Raw genomic sequence first — 15,812 nt, forward strand, 5'->3', positions numbered from 1 at the left:
TAAAGCAAAACTCGATATGCGCGTGCTATACATGGACCTAGGAAACAAATTTCTCTAGTTCTTATATCTTCTGAGATCGACGCGTTCAAACATACGGACAGACGGACAGAGCTAAATCGACTCAGCTCGTCGCCCTGATCAAAAATATATATACTTTATGGGGTCTTCCACGCCTCCTTCTGCCTGTTACATACATATAACAAAACCATTATACCCTGATTTCCCATTGAAAATGGGTTCAGGGTATACAAATTTTATAAATACGTCTGTTGGGGGCGTGGCAAGCCAGTTGGAAAATCTAAAAAGAAACGATTAGCTTTTGAGCTTATCTCTCAAATTTATTTATCTCTACGTTCTTGTTCACAATTTCCAGTAACTCTGTATATGTATGAAGTGAATAAAGAAGTTCTTATACTAATAGAAATGTAAGCGGTAACTTGCTTTAGATTATTGAGAGTTCGCCTTGGATCAGGGAACTGTTGAAATGCGTTGGCTTAGCTAGAGGCAGTGGGTCTTTCGTTTGCGAAAGACCAAATGAGGCATGACAACGCTTCAAGTGTTTATGCAAATGCATTTTAACACCTGGCTGCACAAATATTATCTAACTGCTCATAATAATATTGATAATTTTTATAAATACCACAAAAGAGCGAGAGAGAGAGGGAGATAGACGTAGATGGAGATGGAGATGGATGGATGGAAGAACTGAGTTCAATACATATAACTGTGGGGTGAACGTGAGGCGTAAATTAATTCTATTGAAGTCGCTTACAGTTCCATGAAACGGCAGCCGGGTCCGGGAGACAACAACAGCCAACGGATCGCAACTGAAGCGCTGAGCAAACAGTTTCATTGGCTTGGAGAAAAAAAGTGTTGAATCTGTTGCTGCGGCTGCTGCTGTTGCTCGTTGTGTTTACTTGGTTGCAACTTGGTTGATCGTGTCGTGGATTGTGTTTGTAGACGCAGCCGGGCCAAGCTCATTATGCGATCGCGTTAAGCTGTGAAATTTATTGTTTGTCTAGCCATAATAGGGGGGCAAAAACAGCAGCCAGAGGAGACGGAGGAGACAGAGCAGCAAGAGCAGCAAGAGCAGCAAGAGCAGCAAGAGCAGCAGAAGCAGCCAAAGTTCCGAGTCTCTAATCTCCGACTATTGACAAAAACTCAATACCAGTAGTTGTTGGCAGTTCGCATTGGCATTTATGAATTATGGAAATGGTAACTACGCTTAGAAGACGCCACTTCATGCTGGTCAAATGGAGCTGAGACTGCGACTCGTCGGGTCTGACTCGGACTCTTCGGACGAACAAATGTTTTATTAATGAAACGCTGATCATCAGCTGCATTTGTTTGGTGTGGGCAGCAGCAATGCCAGCAGCGGCAGCAGCGACGTTGGCGAGTCTCTAAGCGAGACAAATTACCACATTTCAACACATACTCAAAACTGGCGCTGGAACTGCCCCCTACAGCCCATGTAAACGGTTGCAGACGGAGTCTGGGTCTCGGTCTCAGACTGGGACTGGGTCTGTGTCTGCATCGGGATTTGAACCAAGTGGCCCTTTTGGCGCCCATTGCAATTGTGTGGCATCGGCTATCGTTGTTGTTGTTGTTGTTGTTGCTTTCTTGTTTCAGTCTCGCTCGTTCGGTGGTCATTAATAAAAATGTTTTTGTTGCTTTGGGTTAACTCCCATAAGCCATAAGAAAAACAAACAAATGGACAGGCGATCGTTGGATAGTTGACTGCCTGACTGGTGGGCCAGACACATACAGAGATCGAATATGTATATGAATATACATATATGTATGCACATGTGTATGTGGCCAGACCCCTACTTTAGGTCAAATAAGCCAAGTCAGCGACGTGAGCATGAATCAACCTGTCAAAAGTCTCGTTAACGCCAACAGCAACGATTTTCGTTGCTTGGCCTTCTTTTTGCTCTGGCAGGGTCACAACGAATATGCGATGAGCTACGCGAGGTAGCAACAAAACAGTAATGTACAAAAATATATACATGTGTGAAAGCTAGAGTTTTATGTATGACAGATAGCTAGTTTTTATATAACTTTGCTTTCTTATTTATTTATATCCTTTTGCAGGCCTTCCTAACAAGTCGTTAAGTGCCAGGCGCGGCGAGGCGGCCTGCTCTCCTACAAGACCTCCACACGTTGGCCCCAGCTTGAGACCCTAAGGCTCTGCCAAAACCTTTGTACAGCCCAAGAAGCAGGAACAACAGCGCAACGCAACACAATAACCATAACAATAAAAACAAAAGCTGGGAGGGAAATTTCATTAAATGCCACATTTGAGGCAGCCAAAAACTGGCGCCAGGCACAGCATCAGCAACAATAACAACAACAACAACAACAATAACATAGCCATATCCATGTTCACATATAATCTCGACAACGCAACGCAACGAGAGCACGAACAAATAAGCAGCAATTTCTTCATGTTGCGAGCAAATTTGGCTGGAATGCGGCGCACGGCTGATGTGGGCAGGGCTGAGTCGGCAATGAAGTGCGCCGTCGCGCTGCTAAACGATCTTGCCACCGCCCGTCCACACCATGCCACACACAAGCACACATGCAGAGAGTAAGCGAGAGAGCAAAAAAGAGAGAGAGAGAGAGAGAGCTGGTTAAGGACGGGGCACACGCACGAACTACGAACTTGATGCGGCGCCAGTTAACCAGGGTCTGGACTTTCGGGCCCTGGGCTTTGGGCCCTTCACTCGACCTGACTGCCGACAGACGACAGTCGACTGGCGCTATCGTCGTCTGGCTCTTGGCCAAGTTTTTGTTGTTGTTGTTACTGGAGTTGTTGTTGCAGCGACTGCTGCTGTGCCCACACCGAATTCAGAGGTGCAAATACGTTCAGACCAGTCTCCAATTTGTGCTGGCAACTGATTATTCATGGGCCAAAGTTGTTCCATAGTTGTTATATGCTCATGTTAGCATACCTATTACCAAAACTGAGAAGGGACTGATTGCGGGAAAACAGCTATGGGAAAAATGTATCTGCAAAGAGAAAGTAATGAAAATAGTTTCTATTATTATAGAACAAAATATATATATAGTGAATCTATCTATATTTCTATTATTAGAAAAAAAATATTATTAGTAACCATTTCTATGTAAAATAGTATATAATAAATCAATAGTTCAACTTGTTCTTGCTTCTTGCAGAGAAGATTAGCATGGCCCCCGCGCTTTCAAATATTAAATACGGTAATACAAAATAATTTAAGCACAAGAATGTAGCTTAATAGAATAGGATTAACATTTAATGTTTAAAAAACAATATCTTTTAATTGAAAACTTCGATATCCATGAAATGCAAAAACTTATGAGAGATAAAAGAGCCGTGTAGATGGGAAATACAAGCAAAAATATATGAATAATTTGGAATTTTCATTTATTTATAATTTATTTGTGTAATTTAATTTAAGAGGTAATAGCAATAGGAACTATATGTAATTTGACCACAGAATAAATAAATTGCATCATATCTTGAGTACAGATTCAATATAGGGTATACAAATTTCGTTGCTTTTTAATGAGTATGTTATCTGGCTTTTACTTGATAATGATTTTACGTTTCTGCCTTTCTGCTCTGTTCTTGTCGCTGTCGCTGTCGCTGTCGCCGTCGTCGTTGCCGTCGCCGTAGTCGAAGAGGAAATGAAATATTTGGCTGGCATAAAAGTTATCATTTTATTAAAAAGCAGAGGCAATCAACGCATTCACATATTAAAACCGATTTCCAGGCGACTTGTGGGATCTTGAGCTGAGAACTACAGAAAGACCAGAGGAAGCACGATAAGTTTATAGGTCGCAACGCACAGACACAGAAAGAGAGAGGGACACTGAGATAGAGAAAGAGAGAAACTGATTCATTTGGGTTTGGGTCAGTCGACATGCGACTGCTGGAGACAGGGGCGTGATTAAGAGAGACGTCGCGCCAGTCGTCGGGCTCGTCAACTGACCAACTGTCTACACAATTTTCCCAACATATAGGAGGATATATGTTATGTGGGCATGTCGTTGAGGGCTTGTCCTAGTTAGGACGACATTTAGTGGGCGTGTAGGCAACATATATACATATGTATATAGTATCTGCTTCTGGTTCTGATTGAAATGGTCTGGTTAAGAATTGATTGATGCATAACATAAACAAGGATCAGATCCCGCTTAAGTGCTGCAACCGAGCCACATTCAGTAGGCGTTGTGTGTGCCCGTCCCATGTCGAAGTGCAGTTTCGTGTCAGTTTTGACTATTTAGTAGACTTTGCATGGGCCTAGACATAAACGCTCATTGCTTGTGGCTAGAGTTTTCCAGCTATCGAGCGCTGTCATCGCATCTCAGCTTTCATAACTCAATAAAAAGCCATAAACAACTTTGATAACCCCACGGCATTTAGTCGGGGCTTCATAAACTGCCAATATAAATGTTTAAATTAATTACAGTCTTGCCATCAAAGATGCTATATTGTCCATGTGAGACAGGTTAGTGGCCAACAGGACCCACCGCGCGTCTCCAGCTTCAACTAGAGCTGGGCCGCTGTGGGGCTGCATAAAAGACAAAACATTGAAATCCAATTAAATGACGGTCATTAAACTGCCAGCATGATGGTGCCACAAATCCATTTTTAATTGCTTATTTCATAAAAAAGAGAGAGGGAGAGGGGGCTGGCAACAGGTACCCCGCCTAGACAGAGGTGCATATTATCATATTAACGCGTCTGAAAACCCAAAAAAGCTTCGGTTCCCGCAGCCCATGGCCATCAAATGGGGCCCACACTTTATTATTGTGTCAATGCAGTTAACAAACAACAAATGGACAGCCCTGCCCACAGCCACAGCCTCAGCCTGGGCCCGAGAGGAGAGCCAACAGAATTTTTGATTGATGTCCTTGGCAGTCAAACGCTCGCCTAAACGGCTGCAATAAAAAATTTACCACGTTTGGGGCACAGCGGGCGGTACGTTGGCGCCAGTGATATATTTCACCCATCGCTGATATGACTGCGAAGCATCGGCCACAAGCCGAGCGGCCAGAAGAACTCCGAACTGGCCTGAGAATCTCTGAGACAGAGACAGAGACAGAGATATAGACAGAGATGGAGATGGAGACAAAGACGGAGGCGACATTCGCTGCACTGCGAGCGCAGCCAGAGACAAGCAAACGAATTGAAAACGGAATATAAAAAGTTGGAAATGTTAAAATTTAATTATGGGTTCAGTTTTTGGGCTCTCAGCCAGATCACATGAACACATTCACACATATATGTGTGTATGTATACCACACCAATATCGAGACAATAAAACACAGTGTCCGAGTGGAGAAAAGTCAACAGAAATTTGTTTTTAATTTACAATTTAATATGCGTTATAAAAAATTGGTCTCAATGACGAGTTATAAATATTTATGAAGGCAGCGCCAGAAAGGCACGGCTGAGGGATACCAACTCGAGTATTTTGTTTCACTCACAATTTACGAATGCTCTACAGGATCATTGTGAGTTGGAAATATAACTTAATGGATAAGATTAAACTGAAGCTGACATATGTACAATATATGATGTAAAAGACATTGAGAGAACAAGCCGAAATTTATGTAAAGGAATATATCATTATGGCAATTTAGATATCAGATAATATAAAGAAAGAAAAAATAATACTGCTAAATGTCACAAAAACTTTTCTAATCAAATGTATTAATTTTCAACTAAAACAAATAGTAAATAAACAAAATAATAATTTGATATTGTTAGTATATAGAAATAAAAATAAAACTAGTTGCCATAGCTAAATCTAATATGCTATAATTAGCAAAAAGTTTTCGATTCGTTTCAAAATTCTTGTTATAACGAGAATGCCCCACTCGAAGATTTCTCACATGCAAGTGGACACACTCCAAATTATTTGTCAAACATTTTCGTCTCGACCCGTTCCAAATACTAATGCCACACACACACACGCACACGCACACAGAGAGAGAGAGACACACACACACACACAGGCACAGATCACACATCGTGGGGCTATCCTAACTCGCAAAATTGCTGTCCGCCTAAATTGCCAAACTTGGTGCCACTTGGAGTCATCAGTTCCATGCGAATGTGGATGTCGACTCGTCGACTGTTTTGACATCTTGGGGCGTCCGTTGTCGCCACGTTAGCGGGGCAGGGACCGCCACTCCGCCACTGCGACTGCGCCTCATTATTTATTATGAATTCTATAAATATTAATGGATTTTTAAATGCAATTATAACAACTAATTAATAATGTGCATTTTAAATCGTCCCGGGCGAGCGAACACGGTCTGCGCCACCGTCTCCATTGGAGCATTTGACGTATTACCTGACGTATTTATTGCATGTTTTCTCGCTTCGACTTTGGCACTTTGTGTGTTCGTTGGGCTCTACTCTAATGGAGAGTAATGCAAACATATCATACATTGTGTAACATTAGCTCTCTTTCTCTCTTTTACTGAGATGAAGTTCATATGTCATCTTTCTACTTATGATATTATTTTAATGAGACTGATTATTACTAGTAGGTTATTTTCAAGATCTTTAAGACATTGATAGCCCATATCCAATGATCCAGTGTATTTTTCATCATAGCTTTAATCCATTTATTACTTTAAGCTTCTTCTTATTAAGACATAGCTATAAGATAATTCTATTCTTATCAAATAAATTTCTAATTTGCAGAGTATTTGCCATTCGGCTGCTAGAAAGTCACTTGCAGTTTTTTATTCATTTGCTGCTGTTATGAAATGGGCAGCAAGTCCAAATGGAGGTGCGCGAAAAAATTAAACGAGAATGTCTGACAGAATTTATTTTAATTAGTGCGATGAAGTTGTGAGTGGCATGCTAAATGAGGGGCAGCCCAACTGGCTGGGCATTCGCGATCAGCTCATGGCCGATCGGGTCCATGCAAAGCGACTGCCAAATGGCCAATGGCAATCGTTGATCAATGACAAACTCAAGCGGATCGCAGCCGCCCTAGACTGACACAAAGATCACAGAGTGGAAGGCCGCCAGATGCTATACATAGAGCAGGAAGAGACAATAAACGATCGCATGGGCATTTGCTTGGCAAAGATCGCGATCGCGATCGCAAACGCGTTTGCTATTGAGATCGAGTTTGAGATTGAGTGAGATCCCGTATCGATTACATAGATCGACTTCTGTGCTCAGGTCAATTGCCGCTAGGCCAACGCAAAGGGAAGCCGCCTGCGCCTGCCCCTGCGTCGGGTCGGTCGTGTCGCGACGTTGTAATCGATATGGCGAAACGCTGGCAATCGATACCACAGCCCGGAGAATGTATCTTAAGTAGCAATGTAATGTGTCCAGATGCCGAACTGCTGATAAGAGCGCCCTGGTGGCGACGTCTAGATGATCGCTGTGATCAGCAGTAGCCTCATCTCTCTCGGGCCATGGCACTTGTGGGCGCCTGGCCATAATGCATCTAACAGATACTTATGGATTGCTGATCTTGTGACAGGCTCTGTCCGGGGTAGCCAGCTAAAGTGGAGCCTCACAACGTGAGAATCACAAATATGTAAAGAAGTGGAAAGGAAAAGGAAGGTAGAGGGAGAGGGAGAGAGAGAAGGAGGGGGCCATTTCTATTGGGAAAAGGTTGCAGCGATCGATCGAACGATCCAACGATCGAAGCAAACATCTTAACAAATTATAATGCCCGGCACTGGGTCGAGCGGTGGCTCGGTGGCTCGGTGGCTCATCGTTAAGTATCTCAACTAGTAGCCGCTAGGCAGCCACGAGAAGTGATCATCTCAACGACAGTCCATCGATCATTCAAAATCGAGTCTGACCCATGCTGGTGTTGCTTTTTCAGATTCTTCTCTATTTTGTTTTATTTATTTTTATTTTTTTTTTTTGGCTACACTTTTTTCGTCTTTAGCGTTAGCGTGGTAGAAAGCGTGATGGAAAATTAAATCATCGTCGGTTGGCTTGGGTCTTCTGGGCTGATGTTGTTGTTGTTGTTGTATTTTATCTTCTGTTGCCCTAATGATGCCCAACGCACCTTGAGCTGCAGCTTAGTATTTACCCAAAGATCTCTATCAGCGAGTTAACTCGTTTAGCATTTAGTTGCAGGCGCCTAAAACACAGAGACGTCGACGTCGACGTCCACTGAGACTGGGTCTGGGACTGGAACTGACGACTTATCGCATAGTTTGCATCTTTATGCTTGTTTTTCTCAGGATTCGGGGCTGGGCAACGCCTCGCAGTGCGGCTTATTAGGCGCAGACAGTGTCGTTTATATCATTTATATTATTTTATGATGCTCTTTTTGTTGTTTTCATAAATTATGTGTAACTTGCTGTAGTACAATATATATTGATGCTCCAACGGACAGGTTGTCCAGGTGCAGGTGACAATCCATAGCCACGGCCTTTCTCTGCGCATGGGTTAATTAGGGTTATCCATGATTTATTGATATGTTGTGCCCTCCAGGGGCAGCATCAAATGCAACCTGGCTGCCCATTGATTATGGCTCCAATAACCACAATGTTGATGGTCTTTTAATAAATGCATTTCGTTAGCTATTTATGCATGTCTACATATGTTATGTATATACATTCGAGTCTTTTAATTAGCCCTCAGATTTGACATGGTCTGTCCGCAGTCAATGTGGGCTGTCGCCCGCAGCAGCCGAGCTGTGGAGCAGCGCTGCTGATTGGCTCTTCGACAGCCAGTATGCTGATGGCTAACGGTAGCTGCCTCAAATCTCTTATCACAGCCAAACACATGTCGCCAGGCAGCTACTGTCCGAGCGCAGATGCAGAGTCGGCAGATAGCCACACTCAAAGGACTGCAGGATCTTTGCCTCTGGCGCCAAGCGCTCCTTGAGAGTGCCCGCTGCCAGCCACTTGTCGCGTCGCGCGACAAAGGACAATAGAATATTATTGCTTCAATTGGCAGCCGCTCACGTCCCATGTCCCACGTCCCACGTCTCTTTGCCAGGTACAAGCCCGCAGAACATCTCAAGTTGATTTGGAAACGAGAAATCGCCAGGCTACAGCTCAGTTCACACCATGGCCGAGTCGCCTCTTGGCTCTCGCCTCCTGTCCGCTCTGTGGGCGTTGTCACTGTCGCGTCGACGACCTTGCCCACTTTGCCTTGCCGATTGCACCGTTTAGTGACGCAATTACACCTGACTCAACTGGTCTATCCGGCTGATAAGCCATAAAAGTGCCTGCAGCAGCCCAGCTGCTCAGCTGCCCAGCATTCAGTAGTCCAGTCGACTGTCTGGGCCTATTGTTCCCGTTTGCCGATATTCTTTGTCGGTTCGCGCTGCAAGCAGGCGTGAAACGTTTCGATTTCATATCTTTTGTTCGCCTCCCTTTGTGTTTTTGTCAAATAAAGTTTGCGCTGGCTATTTGTACAAATATTTTACGATGCACTGGCGCCCGCTTTGGGTTCCATTGGCAGCCAACATACATCTGCCGCAGTCTGGGAGTGAATCCGAGTCTGATGGCTGCTTGGTTGGCTGGCCTGCTTCACCGGAAATATGCCGTCTACGCTGTCAAAAAGTGCTAATTTGTCCGAAATGCGGCAAGCGAATTCGCATTGCCGTTTAGCTGGAATCCTTTCTAGTCCGTTTGCAGTGAAGTCAAGCTCGAAATTATTTGCTTTTGACGTATCGCTTGAGGTGAAGTGCAAATTGTGTTGGAGACATTCCCATGAAAGTGTCGCCTTAGCCAAGGAGATGTCACGGCGACTGTTTGCATAGATATCATATATAATATACATATGTACATGAATCTGTGTGGAGTTTCTAAATATATTTGCGTATTTCTTCAAGATCAATGTCAATGCCAAGATAATGTCATATTTTCAGATTCAAACAATTTAAAAAATTATTTGTATTTAAATAGTGTTCAGATATGAAATACACCTTTTCATAATATTTAAATTGTGCTTTATAAGTAAGTATTATTATCAAATAATATCAATTTATAAGATAGTATTAAGCAAATAAAGTGGCATATTATTCGTTCATTATCCATCGACAGTTAAATTATTCGTGGTATATCTTAGAGGGAGCACTGTAAAATGGGAATTGTCAAACTCTGAAGCTCCAGCTCCAAAACTGAGAAAAATATATTGTTTTTCTTTTATTTTTCACACTCTCGATGGGCTAAGATATAAGTATGTAAGTAATATATAGACTCGAGATATTGTAATCTACAGGTGAATAATGTCTTCATACATCAGCAACTATTTTCTTTTGGAACGCAGAAAACAACATAGAAGGCTCACAGCTTACTTGACTCACTATCATATAAAGACATTTAACGAAGTAATTTTTTAAGAATTTATATAATCATTTGTTGTTAAAAATTATTTTGGGTATTTATTTAAATTCAAAATTAATTTGTTTGCGATCGCTGTTAATACTTTGTGTATTCCAAATTTAAAATTGTAAAAAGTAGACGGACAGAAAGGAAGACGGATCATCTGAATGCTGGATATCGCTATGTGAATAAATGGAGGACGTGTGCATTTAAATATATAATATACGATTTCTATTGCATATTTTCAGTTGAGAATAGGAAATCCTTAATGTATTATATGTCTCACATAGCTTTATCAATAAATCAGAATTAAGATTCTTCTCAGATATTTTTATTAACAATCATTGCTTGACAAGACCTTGCATTACCTAGAATCTCAAATCCTTATATGCAATATTTATTTACCTATGAATCATAGGAAAATCAACATTTTTTACATTAGTGCCGACTTCCTGTAGTCACTACCGACTTGAGATTAGGTTTCGGGGAAAATGCACAGCAGCAACTGTGATTAGAAGCAATTTTCGGTGCTGACAAGCACTAATCAATAGTACAGAACCTGCACAGGCCCAAAATGTATAAATTTTCGGGCAACTATGGTGAGCAATCTGGCAAATAAACAGAAACTGGCAACTGCCAACAGGCCTGTATATGGCCAGCGGAATTTCGAAATTCCGAAACGGGCAATTAAGAAAAGCAACAAAATTTATGTTTCACCTGTCTGCATAAAATACATAAATACAAAATGCCAGACAATGCCAGCAAGAGCCAAGATGGTGGCTAATTACACGGCACAAAAAACGGCGTATGCCCAAAAAGAAACAGATCCAAACCCAGAGCCAACGCCAGTTGCAGTCGCAGTTGCAGTTGTAGTCCCACTCACAGTCCCAAAGACCCTCATGAGCAAATCGACACAAGAGGGAGAAATGAAAATAGCAACGGGCATTTTTCCAGCCGTCTGCCGACTACTTTGTCTTCTGCTTCTGCCTTTGCTGCAGACAGGCGCGCTGTGGAAAATCTCACTTCTGAATTACAAAGCATGCCACATTGAAGTCTGACTGACAGTGCAACAGAGCGGGATAGCGGAATGGCGGGATGGCGGGACAGCGGCAGAGGAAGCGCAAAAGCCAGTGGCGCAGAAAAACACTGCGGCTGATGAAAATCAACAGTGCTAAGCGTTAACTTCGCCACTAGCTGCGCAGCACGGTCCACACAATTGCTGCTGCTGCCCCGGCTTCTGCCTCTGCCTCTGTCGCCAGCAGCTTCGTTTTCCTCTCGCATTTTCACACAAAATGGCGCACGATCGTCGTCAGAGCGAGTGCGCCATAGTCAAAGTCTCAGTCAGAGGCACAGTCACAGTCTCACTCTCAGTTGCAGCCACTGCCGCAGTCAGCGTAGGCGTCTGCCCAGTCAGCCAATCAGGTTGCGCCGCCACTCAAACCGGTCGAGCAGGTAGCTGCTGCTGCAGGGCTCTGGAACTGGAACCGGCTACGACGCGCACGCAGCTAAGCAACCGCTTCGCTCAGCTCAAGATCAGTTGGTTGCGAAACGTCGTGCGTGCAAGAACCCCGAACGTAGCGCTAAAGAAATACCCATTAGAAGTAAAGACAAGTCCAGCAAGTGAAGTCTATTTGTAGTGAAGTGAAGTGCTCTGTTTAATTAATATTTGCAACATGTTGTCCATGCACGAGTTGATGGATATGCAAATGCAACAGCAGTTGGCCCATGAGATATACCGTCAGCAGATCATGCAACGCATTCCAGGTAAGTTGGCAATAGCTGAGTAGAAGGGTTAATCAACTGCCGACGGTAAAGGCTGAAGATGAAGAGCCCTAAAAGCAAAAGTGAACTATAAAATATGATATTTTGTTCAGAGTCCTATCCTCTATATGCAAATTTATTATCATAGGTTAAAGTAATCTATCAAAAATGATATTTTATTCATTTAAATGCATATTCATATGTTTTATTAGGAATAATATTCTCTAACTGCGAAATGCAAACTAATGCATATATTTTGTAAAACTAATGTATATATTTACACTAAGGCATTTTAATAAAATTACAATTCGCTCGAATATTTAACTGCTTCACATACATGCTAATAACTATATAGAGACTTTTTCAATTCGGTTCAGACATAATTTATCTTCTGCATAAATCGATAAACAATTTTAGAACAAGTCGACAGCCAGCTAACGAACTAACCAAACAACTTCTAAGCAACACACGCTCATCACACACATATATATTGAATTCTAACCCACAGATCCCTTTCCGGCGATGTTGCCCCTGCACATGGCACAGCCGCAGCAAATTATGATGCCCAGACGGCCGACGCTGCCGGGCGTGGAGGCCAAGTTGGAGAACAACGAATTGTGGCAGCAGTTCCATCAGATCGGCACCGAAATGATCATCACCAAGAGCGGCAGGTAAGATTCCCAAGAATTGTGCCACATCCTATGCAAATAGGTGCGAGGTCGTCTATATACTCTAGAACTTGAAAAGTCAAGTGCATCAGCGGCCTATGTCAATATTTGCCATGACCCAGCTCGCGTTCTCTCTCTCTCTCTCTCTCACTCTCGCTCTGTCTTTGGTCGTGGCCGTGGCCTAATGTGGCGCCTAGCGATAATTCAAAACGCAGCAGGAGCTCGCTCGTTGCGCCGGCGACGGACAACAGTGACAACAACAAGTGCGGCCGCAACCGCCGTCCTGGCGCCGGTTCGCTCATAAAACGAAAGAAAGAACAAAATCTGTGCCCAGATTTGACAATGCTGCGAGACGAAGATGCCGACATGCCCTGGTCTCTGGGACATAGGGCTCAGCTTGGCTGTCTACCTGCGTTTTCACACGTTTGCCCACAATGGATCGCTTTGTTGGCCCTCGTCGAGTATCTTATGCATATTTTCTGATAGCTACCGACTACCGATCGCTGTCCGCTCGAAATTAACATAATTATGAGTTGACCAGTTTGCGTGTGTGTGTCTCTGTGTCTGTCTCTGCGTGTGTGTGCGTGGGGAGTAGATGCAGTGTGTCCACTTTCTCGGCTCATTAGGCATGCATTGACTGCTCGTAGCGCCACATTTGGAAGCCGTTAAGCTGCATGCCCGACAGATCAGATCTCAAATAATTGTTTGGCGCCATGCGCCGCGCTCCCTGCAATTAATCATAAGAAACTCAATAGAAGAACGAAAGCGTGCATTGTTTTGAGTCCGATATACCCGGTTTTAGGTATTTGTTTTCGTTACGTTACGTTTTAAATCGGTGCAGCGCTCGGTCGCTTGATCGCTCGCTCTCTGCCTGCTTCGCTGCTGTCCGCTGTTCATAATTACACACTTGTTAGGCTGGGCCACAAATCAAAGTGCCAGGCAACGCCTTCTTTGCGCTTAGAAAGAGGAGAGAACCTTGATTTATGTGACTACCTCAAACAAATACTGCTCACCTGAAAATGCATACCTATTGTGCCTTGGTCCACTTAATCAACTTCTATTATTGTGGTTCCCTTGCAGACGCATGTTTCCCTCGATGCGCGTCTCGCTGAGCGGTTTGGAGGAGGACACCAGCTACTGCGTCCTGCTCGAAATGGTGCCCATCGGCGACTGCCGCTACAAGTTCTCCGGCTCCCAATGGGTGCCCGCTGGCGGCGCCGAGCCACAGAGCCCACAGCGCATGTACCTCCATCCGGACAGTCCGGCAACGGGCGCCCACTGGCAGTCGCAGGCGCTGCTCTTCAACAAGGTCAAATTGACGAACAACACACTGGACAGCAATGGACACGTAAGTGACTTTTGATCCTGTGACACAATTTCATGATAACTAATGAACTTTCATTCCTATTCCAATCGAAACAGATTGTCTTGGCCAGCATGCACAAGTATCAGCCGCGTCTCCATGTCATCCGCAGCAGCGAGCTCACCCAGTTGCCGTGGGCACCGCAGCAGGCATTCGTGTTTCCGGAAACGGAGTTTGTCGCCGTAACGGCCTATCAGGTGGGTAACTCATGAGACTTTTCATCTAGCTAGACCAATTCGTGGCCAGCAGATAAATAAGATAGCTGCAGCCGCAGGGGGTCAGCGACTAATTGTCGCCCGCATGCGCAAAATCCACTTGAGCCGTCGTGACAGACGTCGCTCATTGTCTGCTGCATTGACACCAGTGCTCAAGTGTTTTGCTGCATGTCTATGACTACTCCGTGACGCCAGCCAGCTCGGATTGCAGTCTACAATAAGTCTAACCAAAATGTTGTCAATTTCTTGCCTTGCAGAACGATCGTATTACCAAGCTGAAGATCGACAACAATCCATTTGCCAAGGGCTTCCGCGAGTCCGGCCAGTCGCGCTGCAAACGCAAGCTGAACAGCAGCGCCAACTCCAGTGCTGACTCCGAAGATGACGTCTCAAGCGTGAGCAGCTGTGATTCGCCCCAAGCCAAGCGTCAGCGCACGGACTTCGAAGTGGATTCGCAGCGTAGCTTGTCACCGGGGTACTATCCGGCTGCAGCTGGGCCACCATGCCTAAGTCCACCCTTGCATCCGTATCGACAAGCCGTTGGTTATTCACCGGCCGCAGCCTTTCTACCAGCGGCCTATTTTGCTGCAGCGCCGCCGCCAATGACAACGCCGCCAGCACCTGCGATGACTCCTGCAGCAACTTCACCAGCAACGGCAGCTGCTACTTCCAGTGCATCCACGGCATCTCCAGCAGCTAACACTCCGACCAGTTCGCCGCGAGCAACAACTTCCACGAAGCGCAATAGCTTCAGTATTTCGGCTATTCTTGCTTATTAGATGCAGATGCGATGGTGTCGCCCCCATTTAAGCTTTAGTTGTGATTACAGTGTGCAGTATATGAGCCTTAAGTTGTAATATGTTAATTAGTTTTAAGCGCAGCTAACAAATAAAACAAAATTTCAATACAAAATGTTCGATAATGTCTTCTGCCTTAAAGTATCGAAAGACGAGAGTCGATAGTTTGGTCAATCGATAGTCGAGTCAAGCAGGCTAAGCAGTCCCAACAAGCCTTCGGCGCTTCCGTTTTTACAGGTTTCGCAAGTCGAATCAACTTTGGCGGGCCGCAGAGCAAATTAATGTGCTCCATCAGCGCCGCCGCAAAGCCAGAGAGAACGGTCGCTCGAACTGGCCTAAAACGAACTCCGGTAGTAGTTAAAACAATTCTCGCAGATAAGGCATCCATTATGAGCAGCGATTTGACGGCTTTGAAGGCGTTTGGTCTTTGCCGAACCTCTCGACTGTCGGCCGATGACGCAGAAGCTGCCGCTGCTGCTGCTGCGCTGCCGTTGCTGTGCATCTCTTTGCGGCTTGTGAAATTTTAGTTTTTTATCGCACCTTTTATGGCCGTTAGCCATTGGGAATCGGGAGTCGAGAGCAACTGGAAACTGGAAACTGGAAAGTGGGAAACGAATCGAGTGGTGTGGCCATGCATTATTATCGCGTCGAATGCGACAAATCTGTCTGTGGGACGGCGGCTGCCTTTTTG

The 15,812-nt window shown here is 44.4% G+C and overlaps 1 protein-coding gene and 1 long non-coding RNA gene across 2 annotated transcripts; both read left to right on the plus strand.

Moving 5' to 3' along the window:
* The first annotated feature begins 9,286 nt into the window (after nucleotides 1-9,286).
* LOC149269429 (uncharacterized) lies at nucleotides 9,287-10,602 on the plus strand. The gene is made up of 3 exons (XR_016269786.1): nucleotides 9,287-9,948; nucleotides 10,036-10,175; nucleotides 10,238-10,602. It is a non-coding gene; the product is annotated as an uncharacterized LOC149269429 (long non-coding RNA).
* A 1,217-nt stretch (nucleotides 10,603-11,819) lies between these two features.
* On the plus strand, nucleotides 11,820-15,246 carry Doc1 (Dorsocross1). Its single transcript, XM_089469004.1, has 5 exons — nucleotides 11,820-12,081; nucleotides 12,587-12,749; nucleotides 13,827-14,094; nucleotides 14,169-14,306; nucleotides 14,582-15,246. The coding sequence occupies exons 1-5, from the start codon at nucleotides 11,991-11,993 to the stop codon at nucleotides 15,101-15,103; spliced, it is 1,182 nt and encodes a 393-aa protein (XP_089325130.1). The 5' UTR covers nucleotides 11,820-11,990; the 3' UTR covers nucleotides 15,104-15,246.
* The last annotated feature ends 566 nt before the right edge of the window (nucleotides 15,247-15,812 follow it).

This window comes from Drosophila arizonae, chromosome 4 (assembly GCF_054131065.1).
Source record: "Drosophila arizonae isolate 15081-1271.41 chromosome 4, UAZ_ARI_1.0, whole genome shotgun sequence".
Lineage (NCBI taxonomy): Eukaryota > Metazoa > Arthropoda > Insecta > Diptera > Drosophilidae > Drosophila > Drosophila arizonae.